At 55.3% G+C, this 24,523-nt stretch overlaps 1 protein-coding gene across 11 annotated transcripts in view; it reads left to right on the forward strand.

Moving 5' to 3' along the window:
- Nucleotides 1–595: 595 nt before the first annotated feature.
- Nucleotides 596–24,523, forward strand: part of MED12 (mediator complex subunit 12) — an 81,244-nt gene continuing 57,316 nt past the window's right edge. For 5 of the 11 annotated variants that reach the window (XM_037908318.2, XM_037908320.2, XM_043522768.1 and 2 more), the window contains exons 1-21: nt 632–827; nt 5,055–5,159; nt 6,131–6,322; nt 7,642–7,801; nt 9,358–9,533; nt 9,718–9,828; nt 10,379–10,633; nt 11,840–11,986; nt 12,363–12,462; nt 12,816–12,952; nt 14,038–14,169; nt 14,658–14,784; nt 15,198–15,427; nt 15,869–15,949; nt 16,946–17,119; nt 17,457–17,601; nt 18,558–18,676; nt 18,849–18,992; nt 19,833–19,996; nt 20,279–20,410; nt 20,962–21,189. In XM_037908318.2, coding sequence (XP_037764246.1) covers nt 729–827; nt 5,055–5,159; nt 6,131–6,322; nt 7,642–7,801; nt 9,358–9,533; nt 9,718–9,828; nt 10,379–10,633; nt 11,840–11,986; nt 12,363–12,462; nt 12,816–12,952; nt 14,038–14,169; nt 14,658–14,784; nt 15,198–15,427; nt 15,869–15,949; nt 16,946–17,119; nt 17,457–17,601; nt 18,558–18,676; nt 18,849–18,992; nt 19,833–19,996; nt 20,279–20,410; nt 20,962–21,189 — 3,158 coding nt within the window. In that variant the 5' untranslated portion in view covers nt 632–728. Of the gene's footprint in view, nt 828–5,054; nt 5,160–6,130; nt 6,334–7,641; nt 7,802–9,357; nt 9,534–9,717; nt 9,829–10,378; nt 10,634–11,839; nt 11,987–12,362; nt 12,463–12,815; nt 12,953–14,037; nt 14,170–14,657; nt 14,785–15,197; nt 15,428–15,868; nt 15,950–16,945; nt 17,120–17,456; nt 17,602–18,557; nt 18,677–18,848; nt 18,993–19,832; nt 19,997–20,278; nt 20,411–20,961; nt 21,190–24,523 lie in introns of those variants that run through there. The other 6 variants (XM_043522770.1, XM_043522772.1, XM_037908321.2 and 3 more) reach the window with 5 other exon arrangements.

Here is a 24,523-nt window from a genome sequence, read left to right on the forward strand (position 1 = left end):
GGAGGGGCCCCAGGGGGGTGTTGGGGCGCGGGAGGGGCCCCGGGGGGGCAGAGATGAGGGGTTCGGGGCGCGGGAGGGGCCCCGGGGGGGGCAGAGATGAGGGGTTTGGGGCGCGGGAGGGGCCCCGGGGGGGGCAGAGATGAGGGGTTCGGGGCGCGGGGGGGGTCACAGCGCGGCGGTCCTGGGGGGGGCTCGGTGGCCCCCGAGCGAAAAAGGGAAACACGCGCCGGCCACCGGACGCGACTGACTCCTGCCCCGGAGCCGCCGCCGGCAGCGCCCGCCCCGTGGCCCGGCCCCTCAGACCCTGGCTCCGCCCAGCCCGGGCCCGGGGCGCGTCTCTGCGAACCCCGCGCTCTGCTCCTGAGGAAACGGCCGCGGCTCCGCTCGGCAGAGGCTGGGGCCAGCTCGGGAAGCTCCGACTCCGCTCGGCAATTTCCGGAGGCCGGCTCGGGAAGCTCCGATCCCGTTCGGTAATTTCCGGGACGCTGGGGCCGGCTCGGGAAGCTCCGACCCCCTTCGGCAGTTTCCGGAGGCGGGCTCGGGAAGCTCCGTACTCGCTCGGCAATTTCCGGGGCAGCCGGGGCCGGCTCGGGAAGCTCCGACCCCGCTCGGCAGTTTCCGGGACTGTCGGGGGCCGGCTCGGGCCCGCTCGGCTGGTTCCGCCGTTCCTTGTTGTGGCCCGGCCGTGTCTCTCCCCCAGCCTCGCCGGCCCCGCCACCCCCCCGGCGATGGCGGCCTTCGGGATCCTGAGCTACGAGCACCGGCCCCTGAAGCGGCCGCGCCTGGGGCCGCCCGACGTCTACCCGCAGGACCCCAAGCAGAAGGAGGTGGGGGCCGGGGGCGTGACCGGGCCGGGGGGGGGACGAGCCCCCCGTCGCCGAGGGGTCCTGTCCCCGGGGTGGGGGGATGAGCCCGTCACCGAGGGGTCCTGTCCCCGGGGTGGGGGACGTTGGGGGATGAGCCCCCGTCGCCCAGGGGTCCTGTCCCCGGGGTGGGGGACGTTGGGGGATGAGCCCCCGTCGCCGAGGGGTCCTGTCCCCGGGGTGGGGGACGTTGGGGGATGAGCCCCGTCACCGAGGGGTCCTGTCCCCGGGGTGGGGGGCGTTGGGGGCTGAGCCCCCGTCGCCGAGGGGTCCTGTCCCCGGGGTGGGGGGATGAGCCCCCGTCGCCGAGGGGTCCTGTCCCCGGGGTTGGGGGATGAGCCCCGTCGCCGAGGGGTCCTGTCCCCGGGGTTGGGGGATGAGCCCCTGTCGCCGAGGGGTCCTGTCCCCGGGGTTGGGGGATGAGCCCCAGTCGCCGAGGGGTCCTGTCCCCGGGGTTGGGGGATGAGCCCCTGTCGCCGAGGGGTCCTGTCCCCGGGGTGAGGGATGAGCCCCCCGTCGCCGAGGGGTCCTGTTCCCGGGGTTGGGGGATGAGCCCCGTCGCCGAGGGGTCCTGTCCCCGGGGTGGGGGACGTTGAGGGATGAGCCCCCATCGCCGAGGGGTCCTGTCCCCGGGGTGGGGGACGTTGGGGGATGAGCCCCCGTCGCCGAGGGGTCCTGTCCCCGGGGTGGGGGACGTTGGGGGATGAGCCCCCGTCGCCCAGGGGTCCTGTCCCCGGGGTGGGGGACGTTGGGGGATGAGCCCCCGTCGCCCAGGGGTCCTGTCCCCGGGGTGGGGGACGTTGGGGGATGAGCCCCCGTCGCCGAGGGGTCCTGTCCCCGGGGTGGGGGACGTTGGGGGATGAGCCCCGTCACCGAGGGGTCCTGTCCCCGGGGTGGGGGGCGTTGGGGGCTGAGCCCCCGTCGCCGAGGGGTCCTGTCCCCGGGGTTGGGGGCTGAGCCCCCGTCGCCGAGGGGTCCTGTCCCCGGGGTTGGGGGCTGAGCCCCCGTCGCCGAGGGGTCCTGTCCCCAGGGTGGGGGGATGAGCCCCCGTCGCCGAGGGGTCCTGTCCCCGGGGTGGGGGGATGAGCCCCCGTCGCCGAGGGGTCCTGTCCCCGGGGTTGGGGGATGAGCCCCTGTCGCCGAGGGGTCCTGTCCCCGGGGTGGGGGGATGAGCCCCCGTCGCCGAGGGGTCCTGTCCCCGGGGTTGGGGGATGAGCCCCAGTCGCCGAGGGGTCCTGTCCCCGGGGTTGGGGGATGAGCCCCTGTCGCCGAGGGGTCCTGTCCCCGGGGTGAGGGATGAGCCCCCCGTCGCCGAGGGGTCCTGTTCCCGGGGTTGGGGGATGAGCCCCGTCGCCGAGGGGTCCTGTCCCCGGGGTGGGGGACGTTGAGGGATGAGCCCCCATCGCCGAGGGGTCCTGTCCCCGGGGTGGGGGACGTTGGGGGATGAGCCCCCGTCGCCGAGGGGTCCTGTCCCCGGGGTGGGGGACGTTGGGGGATGAGCCCCCGTCGCCCAGGGGTCCTGTCCCCGGGGTGGGAGACGTTGGGGGATGAGCCCCCGTCGCCCAGGGGTCCTGTCCCCGGGGTGGGGGACGTTGGGGGATGAGCCCCCGTCGCCCAGGGGTCCTGTCCCCGGGGTGGGGGACGTTGGGGGATGAGCCCCCGTCGCCCAGGGGTCCTGTCCCCGGGGTGGGGGACGTTGGGGGATGAGCCCCCGTCGCCCAGGGGTCCTGTCCCCGGGGTGGGGGACGTTGGGGGATGAGCCCCCGTCGCCGAGGGGTCCTGTCCCCGGGGTGGGGGACGTTGGGGGATGAGCCCCGTCACCGAGGGGTCCTGTCCCCGGGGTTGGGGGATGAGCCCCTGTCGCCGAGGGGGTCCTGTCCCCGGGGTGGGGGGATGAGCCCCCGTCGCCGAGGGGTCCTGTCCCCGGGGTTGGGGGATGAGCCCCAGTCGCCGAGGGGTCCTGTCCCCGGGGTTGGGGGATGAGCCCCAGTCGCCGAGGGGTCCTGTCCCCGGGGTTGGGGGATGAGCCCCAGTCGCCGAGGGGTCCTGTCCCCGGGGTTGGGGGATGAGCCCCTGTCGCCGAGGGGTCCTGTCCCCGGGGTGAGGGATGAGCCCCCCGTCGCCGAGGGGTCCTGTTCCCGGGGTTGGGGGATGAGCCCCGTCGCCGAGGGGTCCTGTCCCCGGGGTGGGGGACGTTGAGGGATGAGCCCCCATCGCCGAGGGGTCCTGTCCCCGGGGTGGGGGACGTTGGGGGATGAGCCCCCGTCGCCGAGGGGTCCTGTCCCCGGGGTGGGGGACGTTGGGGGATGAGCCCCCGTCGCCCAGGGGTCCTGTCCCCGGGGTGGGGGACGTTGGGGGATGAGCCCCCGTCGCCCAGGGGTCCTGTCCCCGGGGTGGGGGACGTTGGGGGATGAGCCCCCGTCGCCCAGGGGTCCTGTCCCCGGGGTGGGGGACGTTGGGGGATGAGCCCCGTCACCGAGGGGTCCTGTCCCCGGGGTGGGGGGCGTTGGGGGCTGAGCCCCCGTCGCCGAGGGGTCCTGTCCCCGGGGTTGGGGGCTGAGCCCCCGTCGCCGAGGGGTCCTGTCCCCGGGGTTGGGGGCTGAGCCCCCGTCGCCGAGGGGTCCTGTCCCCGGGGTTGGGGGATGAGCCCCCGTCGCCGAGGGGTCCTGTCCCCGGGGTTGGGGGATGAGCCCCCGTCGCCGAGGGGTCCTGTCCCCGGGGTTGGGGGATGAGCCCCTGTCGCCGAGGGGTCCTGTCCCCGGGGTGGGGGATGTTGGGGGATGAGCCCCTGTCGCCGAGGGGTCCTGCCCCCGGGGTGGGGGATGTTGGGGGATGAGCCCCTGTCGCCGAGGGGTCCTGCCCCCGGGGTGGGGGATGTTGGGGGATGAGCCCCTGTCGCCGAGGGGTCCTGTCCCCGGGGTTGGGGGATGAGCCCCTGTCGCCGAGGGGTCCTGTCCCCGGGGTTGGGGGATGAGCCCCCGTCGCCGAGGGGTCCTGTCCCCGGGGTGGGGGGCGTTGGGGGATGAGCCCCTGTCGCCGAGGGGTCCTGTCCGCGGGGTTGGGGGATGAGCCCCAGTCGCCGAGGGGTCCTGTCCCCGGGGTTGGGGGATGAGCCCCAGTCGCCGAGGGGTCCTGTCCCCGGGGTTGGGGGATGAGCCCCTGTCGCCGAGGGGTCCTGTCCCCGGGGTTGAGGGATGAGCCCCTGTCGCCGAGGGGTCCTGCCCCCGGGGTGGGGGATGTTGGGGGATGAGCCCCTGTCGCTGAGGGGTCCTGTGCCTGGGGTGGGGGATGTTGGGGGATGAGCACCGTCGCCAAGGTGTCCTGTCGCCGGGGTTGTGGGATGAGCCCCGTCGCTGAGCGGTCCTGTCGCCGGGGTTGGGGGATGAGCCCCGTTGCCGAGGGGTCCTGTCCCCGGGGTGGGGGGCGTTGGGTGATGAGCCCCCGTTGCCGAGGGGTCCTGTTCCCGGAGCGGGGGGCGTTGGGGGATGAGCCCCCGTCGCCGAGGGGTCCTGTCCCCGGGGTTGGGGGATGAGCCCCTGTCGCCGAGGGGTCCTGTCCCCGGGGTTGGGGGATGAGCTCCTGTCGCCGAGGGGTCCTGTCCCCGGGTTGGGGGATGTTGGGGGATGAGCCGCTGTCGCTGAGGGGTCCTGTGCCTGGGGTGGGGGATGTTGGGGGATGAGCCCCGTCGCCGAGGGGTCCTGTCGCCGGGGTTGTGGGATGAGCCCCGTCGCTGAGCGGTCCTGTCGCCGGGGTTGGGGGATGAGCCCCGTTGCCGAGGGGTCCTGTCCCCGGGGTGGGGGGCGTTGGGTGATGAGCCCCCGTCGCCGAGGGGTCCTGTCGCAGGGTTGGGGGGCGTTGGGGGATGAGCCTCGTTGCCGAGGGGTCCTGTCCCCGGGGTTGGAGGATGTTGGGGGATGAGCCCCTGTCGCTGAGGGGTCCTGTGCCTGGGGTGGGGGATGTTGGGGGATGAGCCCCCGTTGCTGAGGGGTCCTGTCCCTGTGGAGATCAGTGGATGAGTCTGGGAAGCTGCCCTCCCTCAGTAAGGGCTGTGGTAGGGGCCAGCAGGGGAGGATAATGTCCTTTCTCTCACTGTCTTGTCCCTTGCCCCCAGGCTGGGCTTCCAGGGGAGCTGCATGGCTTGTGTAGAGCTGCACTGCCATGCAGCGTTCCCTTACTCCTTTTCTTGCACAGGATGAGCTCACCGCTTTAAATGTGAAGCAGGGTTTCAATAATCAGCCGGCAGTCTCTGGAGATGAACATGGCACTGCCAAAAATGTCAACTTTAATCCAGCTAAGGTGAGATCCCTGCAGGGCTTTGCGGGCCACGCCCCACTGCATTGAGTCCCTCTTACTAGGGTTCCCAGGGGTAGGCCTTGCTCTTAATGATTTCTGCACCCAGACTGGTGATGATTAGTGTGGTGGTTCTAGATCTTGGTCTTTTTATGGCCCACAGCCAGGGTCTTTGGGATAGGAGTTCTAGGGTGGACAGGTTTACACTCTTGTGATAATCTGGCCTATCACCTTCCCAAGGCTAAGCTCTAGGAGTGTCAATCCTTCTTTGTGGTGGTGGGCTGCTATGTTCCCAGCCTTGGTGGGAGAGTAGTCTGCTCAGCTCCTTACTCACAGTGTCAGTGATGAGGTGTGCTGTGGTCACAGATCTTTATCCATCGCTGTTGATAACTAGTACCTAGATGCCCCATCCTCACAGATCACTGGCTCACACATGAGCTGCAAATTAAGTAGGAGGTTAGAACATCAGTATTGGCTTGATGCAGTGCCATTGCTGTGGTGGATAAGAAGGTGTATGTTTGGAAGACAGACTTCTTTGTTGGTGCAAACACAAAGCTGGGAGTCATGAGATAGCTTGCATGTCAGTTTGGCCTCCTGTACAATGCGGGAGTGCTCACCAGGCGCCCCTCCCACTGATATCCTTGGATGGAAGGCCGTCAGTAAGTGCCAGGTGTTTGGTTCTTCTGCCAAAGAGTTAGCGCGCCAGGCTATTTGAGTGCGGCAATTCAGGAGTTCCCTTACTGAGGTATTCTCAGTCCTGCTGCAGGGGGTCTTCTTGTTGATTGAAGCAAAGGGAGCCATTGGCTGTTTTTGGTGATTGGTTTTGGAAGTTCATGCTAATGAGACTTTGGGGATAATAGCAAATGTATGTAACTAATTAATAAAGCCAAGCCTTTCCCAGAGACTGACAAGGGGTTATTGTGTAGCTCACTGGACCCAGTTCTGTGAGAGGTTTCTTACCCTTGTCTCTTTTTCAGATCAGTTCAAATTTTAGCAGCATTATTGCAGAGAAGCTGCGCTGCAACACGCTGCCTGACACGGGAAGACGGAAACCTCAGGTGAACCAGAAGGATAACTTCTGGCTGGTGACGGCACGCTCTCAGAGTGCCATAAACAACTGGTTCACAGATCTGTCTGGGACTAAGCCCCTCACTCACCTGGCTAAAAAGGTATGTTGCAGGTGAGGCTGCCAAAAAAGGTAGAACATGTCCTGTCTGAGCTCTTCCCTCACCTGGCTGTGTGGGTATTGTCTATTTTTGAAGATTGCAGTGGAGATTTTGCAGTTTGAAGAGGTTTGTTCTCTCTCCATATCAGATTGGTTATAGTTCTCAGTGTGTGTGTCCAGGACTCATCTTGGGCTGCCTGTGTCCCCCCCAGCTGTAGAGCTAAGGTTCCCAGTTATTCAGAGACAAGGCTAAGCTTGTCTCATGGCATGTAGAGCTTGAATGTTTCATTTGCATTTTGATTGCTTTTAAGGGAACTGCTGCTGCCTGCCTTTATTGGCCTCATACTTAGATGAGGGTAGTTCATGCTGCTATGGTGTTTTCAGGTTCTCAAAAATTGTAGTGAGATTGTCTAGTGATAACTAGCTGAATGACTTCCCACACTCCTGTGTCTGTGGCAGCGTTTTTACAGAGAAGAGCTCTGTGTATTGGCCTGATGGAGAGCTGGTTAAGAAGAGCATTTACATTTCTGTGCTCCAGGAGCTAGGCCTTGATGCTACCATAGTGGAGCTGGAATTATGAATTCTCCCAGGGCTGGATGAGGAAAGAAAGCTCTGTCTTCTGTAGAGGTGGGACTATAAATAGGGGTCTTGTGAGCCTGGCAGTGGTTGTGGGGAAGTTTAGTCCCTATTGTTGTACGAGCAGAGTGTATAATGTCGAGGCTAGAGCAGAGGTAGTCAATTATTTTTTGTCAAGGTCCATATTTCTTAGTCCAGGTATAATCAAGGTCCAGACTCCAGAGAAAATAATAAAATAACAACAACAATGATAATAATAAGTAAATAAAAAGATTTTGGGGTCCATTCAAAAGCATCTGGTGGTCTGGATTTGGCCTGTAGTCTGTGTATTGACTACCTCTGGGCTAAAGTTTGCCAGGTCGTGGAGTTCAGGGCTCCTGTTGGTAAAATTCAGTTTTCACAGGCTGTTAGTGTGTCTTTTGTAACTTTGGCACTTACACACTTCTTGACTTGTTATCCACCCTTTCCTTAAGAACTGTGTTTATGACAGACCTGCCTCTTTGCAGTGCCTTTGCCCAGTGTCCTGCTTCATTTCTCATGTGTTGCACTGCAGCTCTGGTACTGTTGCCTGCTGACCCAGGAAAACGTTCCTTATGTTGTAACTGTCCTGACGGAATGGTGCAAGCTGTGTGATACTTAGTTTGTGCATGGTTGTCCAGGCACAAGGGTGGTAGAGGATGTTATTCTGGGGTGATTCCTTTCTGGATCCTCAGAAACTAGCTTTTCCTTTTTTCTATTCTGTTCTAGGTACCCATCTTTAGTAAGAAGGAGGAGGTCTTTGGTTACTTGGCAAAATACACTGTTCCAGTGATGAGAGCAGCCTGGCTGATCAAAATGACTTGTGCCTACTATGCTGCCATCACAGAAACTAAGGTGAAAAAACGGCACGTCATTGATCCCTTTATCGGTAAGTGCTCTGAGTGGAGCCCTGGCCTTTCCCATACCAGGTTTTCTCTTCCTTGCCTGTTTTTGTGCTTGCACCTCCTCGATAGAATAGTAGTCGTTAAGGATGAAAAAGATCTATTTGGCCACATTTTCCCTAGTCGGCAGGGTATATGCAGCGTGGTTGTAGCCGGGTGGGTCCCAGGGTGTTAGAGAGACAAGGTGGGTGAGGTGGCTCTAAGCTTGTCTCTCTCACCAGCAAAAGTTGGCCCAATAAAAGATTTTACCTCATCCACCTTGTCTTTCTAGCCAGAAGGGGGCAGCACAGGCTTCCTTCTACTGGATCACGACTGCTGTTTTCATCCTTCTCGTTACATCCCAGGCAATGGGGCTTCAGCCTGTTCCCTTGGACAACAGACAAATACATCTTACTGAGAACGAATATTTTCTGATAGCCTTTCACAGGTCACTCTCATGACTGCTCCTTACGCCCTGTGTGTTCCTCCCCTGAATAACCCCATTCCATCCTTGGTGTTTACACCTTTAACATATTTGTGGACTCTTATGTCTGCCCTTAGGTGTGTCTTAGCCAAGCTAGATAGATTGGTTTAAGGTTATTTCTCCCAAAATGTATTTCCCCCAGTAGAATCCCATTCTGTTATTTCCTGCATGTTTCCAGCCTCGCTGGGCCTCTTTGGATCATGGCTCTGGCCTCTGTGGAGTTCCAGGATCCTTCCAATTAGCAGCATATAGTAAAGCCTGTCTGTTATGGTTTATACTGCTGTCCATCACGATAGTATATGAGCGCTTTCCACGTAAAAGAAATAGCAAGAGGGACTTCCTGAAGTCTCTGCTCCTCTCTCTTTTTGGGACAAAGACAACACTCTAGCTTTTTTATTTTATTGGGTTGGTTGATTAATATGTTTGTTTACAGAATATTGTTTTTTTTAATCTCCTGATCTCTTCTGGAAGCTTTTTCCACAGCTCAACCCTTTCAAGTATGCTTTATTCCCAGCTCTCACATGTCTTGTCCTGGGTTTTGTGATCTGAATCATCCCAGGGGAGCCAAAATATCTTGACAGTTCATAGAATGAAATTTGGGCTTTAATGTAGCTGGGACATACTTTATTAAGTGTTTTGAAGATTAAGACCAAGGCCTTGAACAGGTATCTGAAATGGGTGGGAGCGAATTGAGAGATTTGAGAAGTGTCACTATCATGTTGCAGCCCCATCTCTCAGATCACTAATGGGGATGCTACATCAGGCTGTCCTGATGCTGTTCCCTCCTGTTTCCCTCCATTCCTTTGCTCTTGCCAGATCTTCAACAAAAGCGTTTAAGGAATCTTCCTTCCTGGCGAACTGCCTTCCTGTATTTTGTGTGTTAAAGTCCTGCTTTAAAATGCAGTTCAGAATTTGTCCCTTGCTCTCCACCTTCCCCTGGAACCCACAGGCCTATCTCTTTCCTTGTGGTTTTCCTTCCATCACAGGAACTCTTTGGCTCCCACTCCCTCTGCCTAGATCAGCCCTCTCCCATGCCTCTTCCTGCTTACCTACTCACGGATGACTGTCTCTTCCTTCCAGAGTGGACACAGATCATCACCAAGTACCTGTCAGAGCAGCTGCAAAAGATTTCTGAGTTCTATAGGCAGCTCTCTGGGCAGGGCTGTGGTTCACCGTCTGGGCCCATGCCGCAGGAGGTGGAGCATGCTTTGAAACAATGGGACTACAACGAGAAACTGGCTATGTTCATGTTCCAGGTGAGGTGTTGAGGGGAGCTGCTGGGGTGGGGTTTGCAAGGGATACTCAAGGCTCAGAAGTAATTTGTTTTTGCAGAATGTATTCCATCCCTGAGTCCCTGGGTGGCTCAGCAGGAGGAATAGGGGTAGAATAACTCCAGGATGCTCTTCCTTTGGTCTTCTCACTCTGTCTGTCTGTCTCCAGGATGGGATGCTGGACAGACACGAATTCCTTACCTGGGTGCTTGAATGCTTTGAGAAGATACGGCCAGGAGAAGATGAATTGTTGAAACTGCTCTTACCTCTGCTGCTGCGGGTGAGCTTCTGGAGAAAACTGCCTCCTCCAACACGGCTCTGGGGAACGCAAGCCACCTTGCAGTAGCCTGGGGTGTTCTCCCATCTGAGTGCCACCCCCCCCACATTAGCCACCAGCTACCAGAAGGGAATGCTGCTTTTCCCATTACTTCCTGCTACTGCAAGGGGTTTTGTTCCAGCTCCTTGTCCCTGCCTTACCTGTAACAGTTGGGCTTTTGATGGTAGTGGTGTGTTCATTGGATGGAACTGGATAGAAGTGGCTTTTCTCTTCTGCTCCCATGGCTGGTTCCGGCTAGGCCCCCAAGGTCCTGAGAAGGCTGGGTCTGGGTACGCTGAGCTCAATGGAAATGTTGTCCATGGTGCTCTGTGAATCTCACTGGTGCTTAAATGGCTTTGCGATGACACTTTTCTCACGGGTTCCCCGGCTGTTTAGGCCTTTGATCTGGGTGAGGCTGTGGCCCTATCCGTGAGGGACCACTGCACAGCATTGGGCTCAGGGGACTTCTCTAGTGTTGCTTGGAACTGGGATGGTTTTTCCTTCTTCCCCACAGTACTCTGGAGAGTTCGTGCAGTCTGCATACCTGTCCAGGCGTTTGGCCTACTTCTGTACCCGCAGGCTTGCCATGCAGCTGGACGGCACAGGTGGGCACCTGCCCCACATCCTATCCGCACAAACAGGAGCTGCTCTCCCTTCAACACCTGCCCCTCAACCGGCTGCAGGAAATCCTCCCCCCAGTCCCTTCAGTGACTTGCTGCTTTGTCCCCAACACCGCCCGGTGGTATTTGGGCTCAGCTGCATTCTACAGGTAGGGTTTTGCTGGGTTAATATCAATGGTGAAGGAGGCTGGAGCTCTGATGGGTCAACAGAAGACATTCTGGTTAAAATATTAGTATGATGCAAAATCAGCATAGCACATACTAGAAACTGGCTGGCTGATAGAACGGGGAGTCATCACTGAAAGAGAGTGTTTCTAGTTGGATCCCACAGGCATCCATTGTTGGCCCAACACTATCTAATATTTTTATCAGTGATCATTCCTGGTAAAGTTTGCAGATGACACAAACTAGTTGAGATAGTAAATAATGATGATGGGTGGGTTCCTGGGCACAATATGCAGTTTAATATGGCAAAATACAGAGTCTTACATCTGGGAATGAAAAATGTAGGTCACAGTTGAAGGATGAGGGACTTTATTCTGGAAAGCAGAACTTGGAAAAGGACTTAAAGATAGGACTTAATATAGGCCTAGGGAGGTGGTGTTACCTCTCTATATAGCAGTGGTGAGTGCATTGCTGGGATGGTGTGTCCTGTTCTGGTGCCCATACTTTAAAAAAGTTGTTTAAAAACTGGAAGCAGTTCAGAGACAAGCCATAGTTATTAGAAGAGTGGAAAGCCTGCCTTGCAATGAGTGACTGAAGGAGGTCAGACTTTTTAGCCTACTAAAAACCTACTGAATCAGAAGTCCTAGGCTTGGTGTGGAAATCCCTTGGTGAAATGCTCTGTCCTGTATTAGGCGGCGTGTCTGACTATGGAATCTGTAGCAACGAATAAGAAACCCTGGGGCTCCTGATTGGGCCTACATATATTCCCCCATCACACTTCTGATATATTTGCTAGTGAGTCCTCTCTGTGTCATTAATGTAACTGCCCAGCAGGACCAGCAGGGGAAATTCGTGTGATGTTATTGTGGGTCTTTGTGAGCTGCATGCACCAGCTTTTCACTGGCCTAAGGCAACTTGGGGTTTTGGCCTTGGTTACTTAAATGTGTCTAGTCTAAGTAAGCTAATGCAGCAAATGCTGGGTAGCTTCCTGCAGAGGGAGAGGGCACCTCTGTACCCCAGCACACTCTCCAGCCTCAAAGCTCTTTCAGGTGGGAGCCTATTCATAGGGTGTGGTGAGGCTGAGGCTGGAGAGTATCTGTACAATCTCGGAATAGCCCTGCAGGGTGCTCTCGGACCCAGGAGTCAGGCTTGGATATGCTTAGTGCTTCTTCTTTGGCTGTCTTCTGCAGAGTATCATCCTGTGCTGCCCAAGTGCTCTGGTCTGGCATTACTCCCTGACTGACAGCAGGATAAAGACTGGCTCTCCACTGGACCATCTGCCTATTGCCCCCTCCAACCTGCCCATGCCCGGGGGGAACTCAGCCTTCACCCAGCAGGTGAGCGGAGTGTTGGGGGTCCAGGACGTTAACCCTACCCCAGTCCATTCAGGCTTATCTCTCCATATTAAGTAACAGGACCTCTGGCTGTGTTCCTGCCACTTCTGAGCCTGAGCAGCTGAGGCACTAAGAGATGCAGAAGGCCTCTCCTCCCTTTGTGCGGCAAGCAGGGCGCCCATGGACCTGGAGGGTGGGCAGAATCTCTTCCCCTTGTGCCTGAGGCAGCCAGTGCCCCACCTGGGGATGGGCGGCATCTCTCTCGCCTTGTGCCTCAGGCAGGGCAGTTGACGTTCCCTGGGTTCTGCTGGCAGCTCTCCATGCTGCAAGTTTATTCTGGCCACCCTCGCCCGTGTTTATGGAATTCCTTTGCCTTTAGGTTCGGGCGAAGCTCCGGGAGATTGAGCAGCAGATAAAGGAGCGTGGCCAGGCTGTTGAGGTCCGCTGGTCGTTTGACAAGTGCCAGGAAACCACTGCAGGTAACTTACTGCAGGATCTGCAATCTCTTCTCCCTAGCGTTAGACGTGTTACCCTGAGCCAGTGCCCTAAGGAGCTCCATGTCCAGTCATCCTGTGTTTGGCTTGTCTCTTGGCCACATTTCTGCTCGTTTAACCACAGTGAGGAGAACGCAGATGGATCTCGCTCTTTCCCAGGCTCAGAGCCCTGTGGGGATCAGCTCCCCCCCTGCCAACCACAGGTTTTGTCTCCTGTCTCCCAAGCTCTGAGCTCGCAGGGATTTGGGGCTTTGCCTCCTGCGCTCCGAAGTCTGTGATACCAGTTGCCCAAATGCTTGCTCATGCACACTCCCCTTTCCTTCCCTGTCCTGCTCCAGGATTCACTATTGGCCGGGTTCTGCACACCTTGGAAGTTCTGGACAGTCATAGCTTTGAGAGATCTGACTTCAGCAACTCTTTGGATTCCCTGTACAACAGGATATTTGGGCTGGGACCAAGCAAAGACAGTCATGAGGTGGGTAATGGGCCACACTGGTGATGCCCTGTGCTGGTGGTGGTGGTGGGTGCAGGCTAGTCTAGGGAGTTGTTCGCTTTCAGATTTATGTCCAGCTGGCACCATGAGGGAACTAGCTACTTGGGTGCCTCAGGAAAAGTGGCCCATTGCAGACAAGACATTGGAACTCCATTGGAGGGGGTGTCTACGCAGCCCTGGGTTAGGGAGAGAGCCCGTGTGGAGAGAGTGAGGTGTGCATTGTGAGAGCCTAGGGTAAGGGCTGCCTGTATTTCTCGGGGAGGGGAAGCCTGTGCAGACATGGGGGAGGTGGTGTCTGGTGCTGCAGAGTAGCATTCCGTACAGCCAACAATGACTGTCCTGAGCAAGGCACAACCCCAGCCCTCTGTGAAATGGGAATCACCGTTGACGGGGGGGTGGTTTCTTTGATCTATAAAAACATGCTGTATAAATACACGAAAACCAAACGTTAAACAGCCCATCCAGGAAATGGTAACCCACACTAGTACCAGGCGGGAGGCTGTGCAGGGAGCTTCCAAAGGCAGTTGACTTTGGTCCTGCTGGATTCAGGGCCACAGGCTGCTCTTTGGAATTCAGGAGCTGCTAGGTCATGCTCTTTTACCACAGCTGAGCATGGAAAGTAGCATGTCTTGGATAGCTGGGACCCAAATGGCTAGAGGTTCGGAGGTCAGTCAGTATCAGCACCCACAAGCAAACTGGGAGCCAGGGCAGTCTCTGAAGGGCTGGGGTAATGTGCTTGGTGAGCTTGGCCCCAACCTGACCCCGAAAAGGAGGAATTCTATGAAGAAAGCCCTGCTTTGGGATTTCCCAGGGGTGTGTGATGGAGACAAGCAGCTGCTGCTGGAGTTCCCGCACTGTGTGGTCTGCATGGAGCATGGAATCCCTGCTTCAGGCTCTGGCTTGGTGTGTGTTCTGTGTGTACTGGGAAGAGAGGAGTAGAGCAGATTTCAGGCTGGTTGTCTTCCTGCTGATCACCTTCCTTGGTGTCCTGACTGCCTGTGCCTTCAGGAGCGGTTGAACTCTTACCTGTTGTTCAGTGTTTTACCATCATGCCTATGTCCCGACAGATCTCCCCAGATGATGACGCAGTGGTGGCCTTGCTGTGTGAGTGGGCTGTGAGCTGTAAGCGCTCTGGACGTCACAGGGCTATGGTTGTGGCTAAACTGCTGGAAAAGCGGCAAGCGGAGATAGAGGCCGAGGTGAGTCCTTGCCCCTGCTGGACCCTGGAACAGCAGCTAATAGTTGGAAAGAGAGCAGTAGTTACTGGGTTGGTCGCTGGGGTTAAAGCAAGAGCGACCTTCTCCAAAGGAGAGCTCCCCCATAACTGTGTAGTGAGGTTGTGTCTCCAGAACTGATAGGCAGAAGCCTGCTAGCTGAGTACTGGAGGCCAAAGGCCCCTTGGTGCTGGTGCCTTTAGCATGAGCATTTACTTTGATCCATAGTAGGCCAGAGACCGCCCCACTGCATGGAACTGCTCTGTGTGTCTCTCGGGTTCTCTGGGGCACAGATACAGAAGCACTAGGTCTCCTCAGAGGCTGTGCATAGTGGGTTATGAGACGGTTCCCTAGGAGTGGCTTTTCTCCTATGCAGGGAGGTTATCTCTAAAAAGACAAGGTCTGTCTTCGGGAGTGGGGAACACTGAATTTCTCCTCCTGGCAGCAGCCTGTACTCATGTCTCTCTCTGCAGAGATGTGGGGATTCTGAAGTTGTGGATGAGAAAGGCTCCATCTCCTCAGGTTCCCTCTCAGCAGCCAGCACGCCTGTCTTCCAAGATGTCCTCATGCAGTTCCTCGACACTCAGGCTCCTGTGCTAAGTACGTAACGAGAACTCGCTAATGTCCAGCCTTCCCTCTCCCTTGAGCCCTGGACACACCCAGGAGTCTCACTTGGACTCTGGAGAGGAGGGGATGCAGCCCAGACGGCAAGACATTAGGAAGGGATGAGGAAATGTAACTGCTGCTGAGACTAACTGGAGAGGAGCCCAACCACTTAGTTGCTGCCTCTGCCAGCTGTGTACTCTGGCCTTGGTCCCCACTGTGGTTTCCTAGTCCTGCCTTCAGTCCTGCCGGGTGATTGAGGGCCCTCTAGGAAACTCTTCCTCTAGCCCTGCAAAAGGACATCCCTGGGTTAGGTGTTGGGCAGGTGCCCCGTGTTGCTCAGAGCAGTGCTGGAGGGAGGACTCTGGTAGGGCTACCTGCTCCTTCATGTGCTGTTGCTGTGCCTCCAGCTGACCCGGGGAATGAAAGCGAGAAGGTGGAGTTCTTCAACCTGGTGCTGCTGTTCTGTGAGCTGATCCGACACGACGTCTTCTCTCACAACATCTACATGTGCACGCTCATCTCCCGGGGTGACTTGGCCATGGACTCACATGGGCCCCGCCCTCCCTCGCCCTTTGATGACCCCGCCGAGGAGCATGACAGAAAGGAGGGGATGGGCAACAGTGGCATCAAACTGGAGGTGAGGAGCACCGGCTCTCTTGACCCCTTCCCAAGTCCTCCTTCCTGAGTGTCTTGACATCCTGGACTCTTCCCCTGCAAAGTACCTGCAGTGGCCACCTGCCTCCTCCCTCCCACAAGGCTAATCCTATAAAACTTCAACCCAAAGGTGAAGGATTAAATTCTAAGCAGCTGAAAAGGGCCTGTGGCATGGAAAAGGCCCTGAAGCCATGATTCCGTTGCTTATGCTGTGCAGCCCGGCTCTAATATGGTAGCATGGCATAAGCTACTCAGGATTTGAAAACCAAAGGGGCATTAACAGTGTGGCTGGCACAAGCACTGCTGGGGGGGGCTCATTCTGCTTGGGGATGTAGGCTGGACAATGCTGTGGGGAAACTCTGAGGCGTACACGTTTCCTAGTGCAGCACTGAGAATTAATGGCTGCCCTTGTTTATGGCCCCAGGACACAGGCCTCTCGGAGTCCATGGATATTGATCATAGCTCCAGCGTGCTGTTTGATGACATGGAGAAGACCGATTTCTCGGTACGTTCCTGTTTGCCTCTCCTACCTGGTGCTCGGTGAGTAGCTCAGGTATGCTTTGTTGGGCACCTTGCCAATGTGGAGGTGCATCAACTTGCCGCTGGGTGCACTGTGTCCTCTGTGGAATTGAAGGGCCTCGCCAAAAGGGCTTGTGTGTAGTGGCCGATTGGAGCTGTATGGTAGACACAACTTGCCTGTGAATGCTCTTGAGTAGAGTGGTACAGAACATGTAGGCAGGCTAGAATCCAGCTGTGTAATCAGGTGTGCCATTCCCTGAATTTCCTCTTTCACAGGGTTGACACCACCCCAGGAGCTAGGGGGTGTGGCCAGTTGCTTGTCACTTGGAATGGTGAGGAAGCAGGAGGTGAGAGTGACATTACTGAGAGGCAGTGCAGGGTATCGAGGGTGAAAGTGGCGAAAGGATGGTGACATTGAGACTCTTGCTTACCTGGGGGAAGAGATGTCATCCAATGGCTGTGCAGCCTTGGGCAAGTCACTTGACCTCTCTGCCTTAGTTTGTGTGTTTCTTAGCTTGTTGTGGGGAGTCATTCTTTCATGTTTGCAGCGCACTTTGAGTGAAGATGCACAATAAGAGCTACGAACGATTGCTGTTGAAGTCTCTGGGAAATTTCTTTTTTCAGCCATTTCTATCTTTCAGGGTGTGTGTTGGATAACTGTGGTGTCTGGGGCTGAATTGTCCCTTAGGGGGCCTTTTGCCTTAATCGTGGCTCTTGTGGAGTGTTGTCATCAGAATCATAGCCTGGAATTCCTAATTTTCTGTTGCTTGTTCTCAGTACGAGGTGTACTAGGAAGCTGTACTCATGTGCAGATTGGGGAGGAGGATCTGGTACCTGGGCTGGGAGCAGTGTCCTAAGGGGTGGGTGCTGTCCCCATGCTTTGCCCTCCTCATCAGCTGTGGGCTGGAATAGCCTTGTGGCCTGCTTTCAGTACCATTGATGTATGGCCATGTACCACAGCAATCTTGTCTTCTCTCCCTAGATGTTCTCTCCTCCAATGCACTGTGAGTCTAAGGCCAGCCCTTCCCCTGAAAAACCAGACCCTGAGAAGGAAGCAAAGCCTCTGCTAAAGGAAAAGGCTGCAGAAGGAACACTAGCATCCCTATACGACCAGCCCCGGCACATCCAGTATGCCACGCACTTTCCTATCCCTCAGGTATGAGAACTGTGCATACCTCCCCCCGCCCCTCTCACCCAGGTATCAGACCTGGGCTCACGCCACCCTCCCATCATGAGACTGGCACATTTCCTTGCTGCAGCTCCACCCAAACATGGGACGCCTGATGCCTTGCAGCTTGAGCACTGAAAGGGAAAGGAGCACGACCGTGCGTGCCTTGAATGAGTGGGCTCCTGGGGTGGTTCTTTGCTTCCCCATTCGCCAGGGGTCATCTCCCAGCTGCACCTTCCCTCTCCTCTTAGAGACCCATGTGTGACGAGATGATTGGCATCTAGCCTGAAAGCAGGTAATGCTGTTGTCTCCCTTTGGTTCCCAGGAGGAGTCGTGCAGTCACGAATGTAACCAGCGGCTGGTGGTTCTCTTTGGGGTTGGGAAACAGCGAGATGACGCCCGACATGCCATCAAGAAGATAACCAAAGACATTCTGAAGGTGTTGAATAGGAAGAGCACAGCGGAGACAGGTCAGTGCAGCCTGGGTCTGCCCTGCCCCAGGAAGGCGTTCCTTCCCAGCTGGTTGGGTCCCTTGGGAGACCTGTGCACAGAGGAGACTGAGTGTGCAAGGGAAGCAGTGACTGACTAGACACAATGTGCTGTAACACAGGAAACCCGCTGAAAAATGTTCAGTAGCACAGCTGCACCGAAGTCAATGGAACGACATTGATTTACACCAGGTGGGGATGTGGTCCATTCCACTTTTCTGTAATCTCTGTCAGTCCAGGGCTTTTTAGAGGTGCCTTGTAACAACAACAACAGACACCAATGTTTTTAAGTTGAGGATGCTCCTTTAAGGGAGAGATGAGATGCTCTTGAAACCGAGCCGAGGGATTTTGAGGCTGAGTCCTGGTGAGAGTGGCTAGTCTCCCAAGGGAAGCACTTACATTGGGGCAGTTAAACTGCGACTGGTCAGAGCCCTTGAGAGAATAGCTAACTCATCTGGGATGGATTAGATGCTTCACCATCCCTGACCATCACTCTGAACTAGGGATTCCCGTCTCTGGGAGTTGGATTTGATGCCTTCTAGAGCGGGCCTGGCAGCTTATGAGTTGGCCCAAGACCCTTTGTCCTAATGGGGGGAACGTGAGGCTCCCTGGTTCATAGTCATAGATTCCAAGGGCATAATGAATCACTGTGATCATGTAGTCTGACCTCCTGTGTAACGCAGGCCATGGAACTGCCTCAAAAGAATTCCTAGAGCAGAGCTTTCAGAAAAAAGTCTGATTTTGATTTAAAAATGACCAGTGATGGAGAATCCACGTGACTCTTGGTAAATTGTTCCAGTGGTTACTCTGCCTGCAGTTGGGTGGACCTGTGCTCCCTGCTGAGGAATTGGAAGATGCATATGGCTGTCTGTAGGGTGGCTCTGTGCCCTAAAGAAGGTAGTCTGGTAATGGCTCCCTGTATTTCTTGCCTTTGGCAGGTGGAGAGGAAGGCCAGAAGAGGAAGAGGAGTAAGCCAGAGGCGTTCCCAACAGCTGAGGATATCTTTGCTAAATTCCAACACCTTTCTCACTTTGATCAGCACCAGGTCACCTCTCAGGTATGGTGTTCTGGAGAGAGTTGTCTCCAACCTAGGCCCTGGCTGTATCTGTCCCACTGCAGCATGGAAAGCAGCCTCCAAAGAAGATAGTGGGAGAGTAATTTGGATCTGACAAATGGAGCTTTGCAAGGGGCTGATACTCCCTTGTGCCTCTCTCTCTCTCTGCCTGCAGGTATCTCGCAATGTCTTGGAACAGATCACCAGCTTTGCCTTAGGGATGTCATACCATCTGCCTCTGGTGCAGCATGTGCAGTTCATCTTTGACCTGATGGAGTATTCACTCAACATCAGTGGTCTCATTGACTTCGCCATCCAGGTGAGCCCTGGGGTCTGAGGTGCTTCCCCAGAGTGGGGTTCATCTACGTTAAATCCAGACTGAGTGTGTTTCTGAAGGATCTGCTCTTGCTCAACGACAGGTTATTGGGTTGGATGTAGGAATCTCTGAATGAGGGTCTCTAGCCTGTGTCTTGCCAGATGATCATAATGGTGCTTTCTGGCCTTAGACTCTTTGGTGTTCCGTGGGGGAGTGGGCATGAGGTATGCTTGTGTGTGACACAAAGCTGTAGTCCTCCTCTGGGGCTCTGGTTTTGAGGGTCATTTTTCCAAAGGTTTCAGGATTGTTTGGAATGAACCTTGCTACTGTTCTTGTCCCTGAGCTGCAGTGATGCCTTTCTTGAACGAGAGGGTTTCTTTTCTGTTCATGGCAGCCCTTCCAACAACGAGGGTGGTTTCCTCCCTCAGAAGGCCCTGCCACTCTGCAATGCAAACTGTGTTACTGGTGTGGCCAACTAGGCCAGATGATATTTCAGGAAATTTGCTACAGCTGGAGGTGTAACTGAGACTTTTACACTCCAGTTAGTGGATGAGCTAAGTGGGATTTTGAACAGGTCCTGGTAGTGAAAGGTCAGAGTCATATCTAGGAAGCCAGTCTGCCCACGCTTGTGTCCAACCGGCAGCCTTCTTCTGGTCGGCACCCCAATGCTGGCAGACCCCCTGAACTGACTGGGGCCTGGATGGCGGGCTTCGCCCAGCTTTCAGGCTCCTGAACGCATTGGTGCCTAGCCAGCAGGCTCCCTTTGACGGGTACCCCAACGACAGGGTTTGTAGTAGTGGAGATGTCTGGATTACTGAAGGGTTTTCATGTCATTGGGTGCAGTTGCTGAACGAGCTGAGCGTGGTGGAGGCAGAGCTGCTGTTGAAATCTTCCGACCTCGTTGGCAGCTACACCACCAGCCTGTGCCTAGGCATAGTGGCTGTCCTGCGTCACTACCACTCCTGCCTTATCCTGAACCAAGACCAGATGGCCCAGGTCTTCGAAGGGTAAGGGAGCCCTGTGCCCCTCCTGGGCAGGGGAAGCCTCATCTCCGGGCTTTGTCCCACGCGGGTTGTGGGGTCTGGGGTCTGTCCTCCTAGGAGGTGTTGTCTCTGTGCCTGGAGCTTTGTCCCATGGAGGGGTGGGGGTGGGGAGGGATCTCTTCTCCGAGGGCATTGTCTCCATGCCTAGGGCTCTACCCTCAAGAGGGTGGGTGCTGCCTCTGTCTGATGCCATGCTCCTTCAGGCTTTCCTTTCATGCGGCTGCAGCATTTCTTGTCTCTTTGCAGTCTGTGTGGGGTGGTGAAACATGGCATGAACCGCTCCGATGGCTCTTCAGCAGAGCGCTGTATCCTGGCCTACCTCTACGACCTGTACACCTCCTGCAGTCACCTCAAGAGTAAATTTGGGGAGCTCTTTAGGTGAGTTTGAGGCAGGTTGGATGCAATGGCACTGCCCTCAGAAAGACCATGGCCTCCGCTTTGCTTGTGATCTTGCACACACTGTTCCCCACCAGCTAGTGTTCTTTCCTCATTGACATACAGTGGGGGATCCCTGCCTCGGGTCTAGCTGGGCATGCAGGGATAATGGTAGTTGTCTGGGCCCATCTCTGTTACAGCGGTGCCTGCAGGCTAAACTGCTGGCTGATGAGCACTGTTGACTTCCATCTTCCAGGAGCTGCACTGAGAGCAAGAGGAAGTGGCAGCCCTAGGCTAGGATAACTGAACCCCCTCTGGTATTTTCCAGGGGCTTCCCCAACAAGGAACAGGCATGGCTCTTCACGGAGAAACTTTTTTGAATGAGCCCTTTAAGCCTTCATGTAAAAGCTGGAGCTCTCTGCACTGCAGAGGCTGCAGCGGAGGTCTGGGGGAGGGAGCAGAAGGATCTCACCCAGGGCCTCAGTATTGCTTGTGAAAGGCAGTGGGAAGCATGTTTGCAGAAGTGCCTAACCTCCCCTTCCTGCCCCTGTCAGTGACTTCTGCTCCAAGGTGAAGAACACAATCTACTGCAATGTGGAGCCGTCTGACTCTAACATGCTGTGGGAGCCCGAGTTCATGATCGACACCATTGAGAATCCATCCGCGCACAACTTCACCTACACCAACTTGGGCAAGAGCCTCAACGACAACCCGGCCAACCGCTACAGCTTTGTGTGCAATGCACTCATGCACGTGTGTGTGGGACACCATGACCCAGACCGGTGAGGCGCAGGGCTGGGGCTATTGAGACCCCTTTCAGGTGGCTCCGCTTGTGTAGGGAGAAGGAGTGTCTGTGCTCCTCGAGGGGGCAGCAAGATACATCTGAGGACGAGGGAACCAGTAGCCACTTGTCATGTGTCCACGGGGGATACTATAATCCTGACATTCATACAGCCTCTTTGGGAGGTTACCCCTTTAGTCCTAGGCCTCCACTTTTTACAAGGATGAGCCCTGTTACCCTGAGGCTGGGTTACTGGCTTCAGCACACGTGTCTCGTCAGGGCTGCTCCATTGGGTCCAAATCAGTTTAGATGCCTTTTGGAGATATGCCGCTCTCAGGAGCCACACAACCAGCAGATGTTTTGAGGAGACACAGAACAAGCCAGCACATATAGTCAGCTGGAATATGGTATTTAGGGTCCTTTGGTTAAAGTGGAAAAGCCAACTTATATGCCTGTCCATGCTGGCAGCATTACCTGCCTCTCTGGCCTGGAAGTATCTAGGATTCCAGTCTCTCCCTCTGCACTGCGCAGCAGAGGTCTTATCGCTGTATGCTGATACTTCCATTCTTTGTTTCTAGTTGCTGTTATGCATGTTCCATACGTTCTGCTTCCCTTGGCTGCTAGTTCTTAAAAGTTAATATCCAGTTGTTTGTCTTCCATTTTGCCTGTCTGATACAACTCCATTTGTATGTTAATGGTCCTTCAGCGTTCATTCAGACTGTTACAACTGTTCTGGAATTAACTGCACCTCTGACTCTTTGAGGCACCCCAGTTAGGTCTTGGGCCTTTAGCCATCACCCTTCTTGGACAGGAATCTGCAATCCACTTCTTCCAGACTGTGCACTTAGGCTGCAAACTCCTGCAATTCACTGTGATTATCTCAGCAGATCTGACTTTAGTTCAGCACCTGCAGCCCTGTTCTCTCAGGGGCAGTGACAGGGTTAACCAGTAACCAGGCAGCTTTCATAAAGCAAAGTACTATTTATCTTTAAAAACAACAAACAGCCTGTATACACATCTAGCTCACCAGCTGTCACCCATTTGCCACCTGCAGACCCTGACAGGTTTAAAGTACTTCAGGCCCTCTGCAGGGCCTCTCTCTCTTGGTCACAGTTTTCTGTCAGTTCTTGAATCAAGTGTAAGTGATCTTGGCAGTCACTTTATACAGACAATTTCTTTGTCTGCTAGGCCTCTTGAATTAGGTCAGACCAGTCTCTGTTGTTTCCCAGGGGTGAAACTTACATAAACTTGTTACCTGCAGTAGGGATTTGTGTTAATAACTGTTCTCTTCCCCCAAGTGACTTTAGTTAATGCAGGAAACCCTTTAGCTTCCCTATTGACTTTAGTGAGGCTTTTGATAATGTCTCACATGATCTTCTCACAAACGAACTAGGGAAATATAGTCTAGATGAACCTAAAGGTGGGTGCACAACTGGTTGGAAAACTATTCCCAGAGATGTATCAAAGGGGTAGCCATGTTAGTCTGGATCTGTAAAAGTGGCAAAGAGTCCTATGGCACCATATAGACTAACAGATGTATTGGAGCATAAGCTTTCATGGGTGAATACCCACTTTGTCAGATGCATGTAGTGGAAATTTCCAGAGGCAGGTATAAATATGCAAGCAAGAATCAGGCTAGGGATAACGAGGTTAGTTCAATCAGGGAGGATGAGGCCCTCTTCTAGCAGTTGAGGTGTGAACACCAAGGGAGGAGAAACGGCTTTTGTAGTTGGCAAGCCAGTCACAGTCTTTGTTTAATCCTGAGCTGATGGTGTCAAATTTGCAAATGAACTGAAGCTCAGCAGTTTCTCTTTGAAGTCTGGTCCTGAAGGTTTTTTGCTGCAGGATGGCTACCTTTACATCTGCTATTGTGTGTCCAGGGAGGTTGAAATGTTCTCCTACAGGTTTTTGTGTATTGCCGTTCCTAATATCTGATTTGTGTCCATTTATCCTTTTATGTAGGGACTGTCCAGTTTGGCTGATGTACATAGCAGAGGGTCATTGCTGGCACATGATGATGGCATAGATTACATTGGTCGACGTGCAGGTGAATGAACCGGTGATGGTGTGGCTGATCTCTCAGCACTCTCAGCAAATTTGCGGATGATACTAAACTGGGAGGAGTGGTAGATACGCTGGAGGGGAGGGATAGGATACAGAAGGACCTAGACAAATTGGAGGATTGGGCCAAAAGAAATCTGATGAGGTTCAATAAGGATAAGTGCAGGGTCCTGCACTTAGGACGGAAGAACCCAATGCACCGCTACAGACTAGGGACCAAATGGCTAGGCAGCAGTTCTGCGGAAAAGGACCTAGGGGTGACAGTGGACGAGAAGCTGGGTATGAGTCAGCAGTGTGCCCTTGTTGCCAAGAAGGCCAATGGCATTTTGGGATGTATAAGTAGGGGCATAGCGAGCAGATCGAGGGACGTGATCGTTCCCCTCTATTCGACACTGGTGAGGCCTCATCTGGAGTACTGTGTCCAGTTTTGGGCCCCCACACTACAAGAAGGATGTGGATAAATTGGAAAGAGTCCAGCGAAGGGCAACAAAAATGATTAGGGGTCTAGAGCACATGACTTATGAGGAGAGGCTGAGGGAGCTGGGATTGTTTAGTCTGCAGAAGAGAAGAATGAGGGGGGATTTGATAGCTGCTTTCAACTACCTGAAAGGGGGTTCCAAAGAGGATGGCTCTAGACTGTTCTCAATGGTAGCAGATGACAGAACGAGGAGTAATGGTCTCAAGTTGCAATGGGGGAGGTTTAGATTGGATATTAGGAAAAACTTTTTCACTAAGAGGGTGGTGAAACACTGGAATGCGTTACCTAGGGAGGTGGTAGAATCTCCTTCCTTACAGGTTTTTAAGGTCAGGCTTGACAAAGCCCTGGCTGGGATGATTTAACTGGGACTTGGTCCTGCTTTGAGCAGGGGGTTGGACTAGATGACCTTCTGGGGTCCCTTCCAACCCTGATATTCTATGATTCTATGATTCTATCTGGTTAGGTCCTGTGATGGTGTCGCTGGTGTAGATATGTGGGCAGAGTTGGCATCGAGATTTGTTGCATGGATTGGTTCCTGAATTAGAGTTACTATAGTGCGGTGTGTAGTTGCTGGTGAGAATATACTTCAGGTTGGCGGGTTGTCTGTGGGTGAGGACTGGCCTGCCTCCCAAGGCGTGTGAAAGTGAGGGATCATTGTCCAGGATGGGTTGTAGATCACTGATGATGCGTTGGAGAAGTTTTAGCTGAGGACTGTATGTGATGGCCAGTGGAGTTCTTTTGGTTTCTTTCTTGGGCTTGTCTCACAGCAGGAGGCTCCTGGGTACACGTCTGGCTC

Source organism: Chelonia mydas, chromosome 9 (assembly GCF_015237465.2).
Source record: "Chelonia mydas isolate rCheMyd1 chromosome 9, rCheMyd1.pri.v2, whole genome shotgun sequence".
Taxonomy (NCBI): Eukaryota; Metazoa; Chordata; order Testudines; family Cheloniidae; genus Chelonia; species Chelonia mydas.